Source organism: Alexandromys fortis, unplaced genomic scaffold, assembly GCF_014885135.2.
Source record: "Alexandromys fortis isolate MF-2015 unplaced genomic scaffold, M_Fortis_MF-2015_v1.1 scaffold_418, whole genome shotgun sequence".
Lineage (NCBI taxonomy): Eukaryota > Metazoa > Chordata > Mammalia > Rodentia > Cricetidae > Alexandromys > Alexandromys fortis.
The window spans coordinates 14,250-18,590 of record NW_026068292.1 but is presented as its reverse complement, the minus strand read 5'-3'; the positions used below and the strand labels follow the sequence as shown (position 1 = coordinate 18,590).

Below are 4,341 nucleotides of genomic sequence, written 5' to 3'. Positions count from 1 at the left end.
AAGATTTAAAATATGTCTCTCTGTATTTACATATATACCTATATAATATATACATATATTTATACACATATATAAAATATATAAAAAGAATGTATGTACAACACATACATGATGTATGCACATATAATATATACACCCAATCAATATATAATTATATGTGTGTATATAAGAGCATATATAATATGCATATGCATGTATACATATAAATACAGAGAGAGTATTTGTGTGTGTGTGTTATAATGCTGTACACACTTGTTATGAGCAGCCTAAAAGCAAAGCTCTACCTAAATTGTAGAAGATGGGAGGGAAGGAGGGAGGAAAAGAGGGAGTAAGAGAAAGAAAGCAAAGGAAAACAAAGAAAACCAAGGCTTGCCAATCTACGTCTCTCTTTAAGAGGGATATCAATTTTTGTAGAAAACAATTAACTTCTATCATGGCTGAACTCCTTGCCCTGACCTCTCTATTTTATGCACATGCAGTTTTAGAAAAACAGTTGGAAAAGACAACACTACACAGCACACTAAAGGACGTTTCTTATATTTATTGTACAGGTGTGTGATGAGAAAAACTAATTTCAAAATCAGTCGAGTATGAGAATTTCCTGTTTAGCCTTCAGAGACACATTAATGAGAAATCTCTTTTTCCACTCGTGACTCACCCTGAGCCTCATGGGGCAGCCTGCTTAGTTCACTGTCACTGTTGTCCTAGATTTCTGCCACTGACTTTCATCTTTCGGTGCTCAGTTCCCACAGACCTCCTGTCAGCCCCTCACCTCACTGCATGCAGGAGGCCTGGCTTTCTGGCAGGAGAGAGCGCTTGACACTGGTCTCTTCACCAGCCCAGTCAGTTGACAGAACACTGCAAATGTGACATGTGGAGGAACCAAGCAGGAATGTGGATGCCTTTGAACAACTCGGATAATCCAAGCCTGTAATTCCCCGGAGGACTACCTCAAAGTTCTTTCCTTGTTTTCTGTGGAGAGTCAGCCAACCGCTCGTATTTGTACTTTCTTGTCGTTGTAATTAAATCTACAGCCACAGGAGACCTGATGATGGAGTATGGATTTTAAGTGTTGTAATTTGTGCTCTGTGGATCCTTGGATAGCAACATATGGATTTATCCCAGATGTCACAGATTATTGAAAGGACTCTCACTGAGTAGAAAGAACAGTCATAGTAGAAATTAAAGCTAAAAAATAACTAGCCTTTCCTGAGAGCTCTGCATGCCAGAGGTAAGTATTAATTGCCTTATAAAAGTATTTTTTTCATATTTTAGACAAATGCACTGGGCTATTGGTAACTATCCAAAGGTCACATGTAAGTTTTAAAGCCAAAATTAGTTCTAGATCTTGCTTATTCCCAGGCTAATTAAAACAATTATCAATTATATTGAGTTATTACAGTTGTATTGTATGTGATAAAATGACACTGACTTTGATGGACTCATATCATTTGGGAATGTTTGAATCATCATTCTAGTATGAATCATTTTTATCATGTTATGGTTTCACATGTTGGATGATTGTTTCTTTAAATAAAATGGGTTTTAAAATCACTTTGTAAGTATTTTGAAATCCATTTATTTTATGCCAGATTTTCTGACATAACACTTTCCAACAATTGCAATGTCTTTTAATATTTAGTCATTTCTATGACTAAATTATAAATTAAATTTAATAACATGCCATTTAATTTCATAAATATATTAGCTATTAAATGTAAGGCTAGTTTTATGTGCATGTATGTGTATAAACTTTTCCTAGACTACCCATTTATGGCAGTCAGTCTTTACTCATTGTTGGATTTAAATTTATTATAAAAGTCCAGAAGATTGTTATTAAGCTCGCACACATGTATGTGTAACAATATTTAAAGAGGATATCATGTATTCAAGAAAGAGTGGAATGCATGGGACAGGCTGGAAGGAAAGAGAGAAGGATGGAAATGATATAAATATGCTACTCATATGTGAAAGTCTCGAGACAATAAAAATTTAAGTTGCAAAAATTAAAGCAACATTTTTTTCCTGTAACTATTCTTTATAGTATAGGGATCTTTGATGTAAGGTTTAAACATTTCATAGTGTTATACCCATGAAAACTAAATTTAATTTGTAAATTTTTTTTGTTTACAGACATCTTTACTCCTCACAAAGTTATTGTGCTATCAAAAATATTTTACCAATAGTGGATTGTCTTTCAAAACTCTATTTATTTGTTTATTTATTTATTTTTACCACAGCACATGAGTTCATTGCTCAAGGGGAAAAACAGATTACAAATTAAAACCACAAAATGGGCTCCAGTGTTCCAAACCCCACCCATGGCTGCATCAGAATGTGTACCTTTCAGTGAACAGCTGCTTGGCACAGGCCCTGGCATCATTCAGCTGCCGAGATGAGCAACGAAAGAGTCACCTATGCAGAACTGAATGTGTCGAAGCATTCAAGGAACCAGAAAAGGCAACCAAGGGGCACCCGCAGCTCCATCTCAGTAACTGAGCAGGAAATCACCTATGTGGAATTGGGCTTTCAAAATACTTCTCCAGAGCATCCCTCAGTCTGCAGGGACTGCTGCTGCAAAGGTGAGACACTGAATGGACCCTTACTGTAACTGCTCTCACATAGGTGCAGAGGTGGCAATGGTTTCTCCTTGTGAAGACTGAGAGCTCTAACTCAACCCATGCTTTTATGATTTGTGAGCATGGATGTTATTCTGTTGCAAAAATTTACGATCTTTCTCTTGTGATTAGACTGCCTACAGATGATAACGGTGTAGAGGAGGATCTGGGGTCAACTTTTGTCTGTTTTACTCACTGTGTATGTGGATTTTTGTGTACATAAACCTTGTGAACTGCTGCTACTTTTCATCCCTACATTTCCTTCTGCAGGTTTTCCATCTCCTCCGGAAAAACCCATCACTGTGATCCTGGGCATGGTCGGTTTTGCCTTAATGGTCGCTGTGGTTTTAATTATTACAGTTGCCAAACCCTGTAAGCATGTTTTTAAAATAATGACTAAAAATGGCTTTCAAAACTTATCAAGAACAGTGGCTTTTAATTAAATTATGCATGTGAATTAAATGTGGAATGTTATTATGAATTTATCAATATCATGAATACCAGAGCTATTGTGTTTGCTTTTGGTTTATTAATGATTTCATAACACAAATACATAGATTAAAACCTGAGAAACTCTTAACTGAGATTTTTTTGAAAGGGTTTTGTCATAGGTTGTATGTGAAAAGATGATGAAATTTGTGCTTTCATTGATGTAGTTTTTTCCAAAGTTTTCACCATATTATTTTTTTTGACAATTTCAATTCTATTCTCCAGTATACTAATTCAAAATAATACATCATCTCTAGACTAGAAAACTAAAATTGTTACAATATTTTACATGTTTATTTTCATAAGAATTATTTTAACACACCCAATCCTGAAGCAAAGGAGCAGATCAACTACTCCCTGACTAGAACCGAGAGAGATACACTTTGCTAGTCAAAGTTCTGATGTTTGTACACATTATATTTTGTGTTTACTACTATGCAAAGATGGTAGTAGATTTCAAAGAATAAAATAATCTAGAAACATGAACACTACATGTTCATCAGTAAACATTAACGATAATAAACTTTTTGTCCCACAATAGGAATAAAATAACCATGCAAAGTTTTTAATAATACCTTTTATTTTCCAACTGGTGAACTTTAATGATAGAGAAATAAAGTCACTATTATAGAATAGAACTTATTTATGTTCAGAGACTTTGAAAATTTCAGAGTAAAGTCTTGTGTATTTAGTTTAGCTAGATGAATAACACTGGGGTTATAGGACAGACTCTATTTTTGTGTGCTTGAATGTATATTTTTTATTTATCAGACTGTATGCTGTGTAGATAAATACTTTATATAAATCTCCAAAACAAAAAAAATTAATTTTCATTATTTAATTCATGTTGCTTATAGATAATAATCTTTATTCACCATTTTACTTGACTAAATAATTTAATAAGAATTATTTTAACCCTGCAGATACTGAACCAAAGGAGCAGATCCAATCTTCCCTGAACAAAAGTCCAAAAGGTACACTTTGCTTGTCAAAGTTCTGATGCTTGTCCACAATGTATTTTGTGTTTTACTTAAGCCAGACCAAGATAATGATGTATTTGTAGGAGGAGAATGATCGTATATAAAACTATGGGCCAGAGGTTGCTACTATGCTTGAGTATGTTTGAGTCTGCATTTTGTTTTCTAAGGAAAAGCATCTGGAGTTCATGGGTATAGTTTATACATGGATGCTCCAAAATATGCAAACATAAATTAACTTTCATTATTAAATTCCT

General features: G+C 34.2%; 1 protein-coding gene across 2 annotated transcripts in view; it reads left to right on the top strand.

The window, feature by feature from the left end:
• The first annotated feature begins 753 nt into the window (after nucleotides 1-753).
• Nucleotides 754-4,341, top strand: part of LOC126494916 (NKG2-A/NKG2-B type II integral membrane protein-like) — a 13,741-nt gene continuing 10,153 nt past the window's right edge. The window contains exons 1-4 of one of the 2 annotated variants that reach the window (XM_050132413.1): nucleotides 754-1,231; nucleotides 2,241-2,582; nucleotides 2,889-2,990; nucleotides 4,031-4,081. In XM_050132413.1, coding sequence (XP_049988370.1) covers nucleotides 2,396-2,582; nucleotides 2,889-2,990; nucleotides 4,031-4,081 — 340 coding nt within the window. In that variant the 5' untranslated portion in view covers nucleotides 754-1,231; nucleotides 2,241-2,395. The remainder of the gene's footprint in view (nucleotides 1,232-2,240; nucleotides 2,583-2,888; nucleotides 2,991-4,030; nucleotides 4,082-4,341) is intronic. The other variant, XM_050132414.1, reaches the window with a different exon arrangement.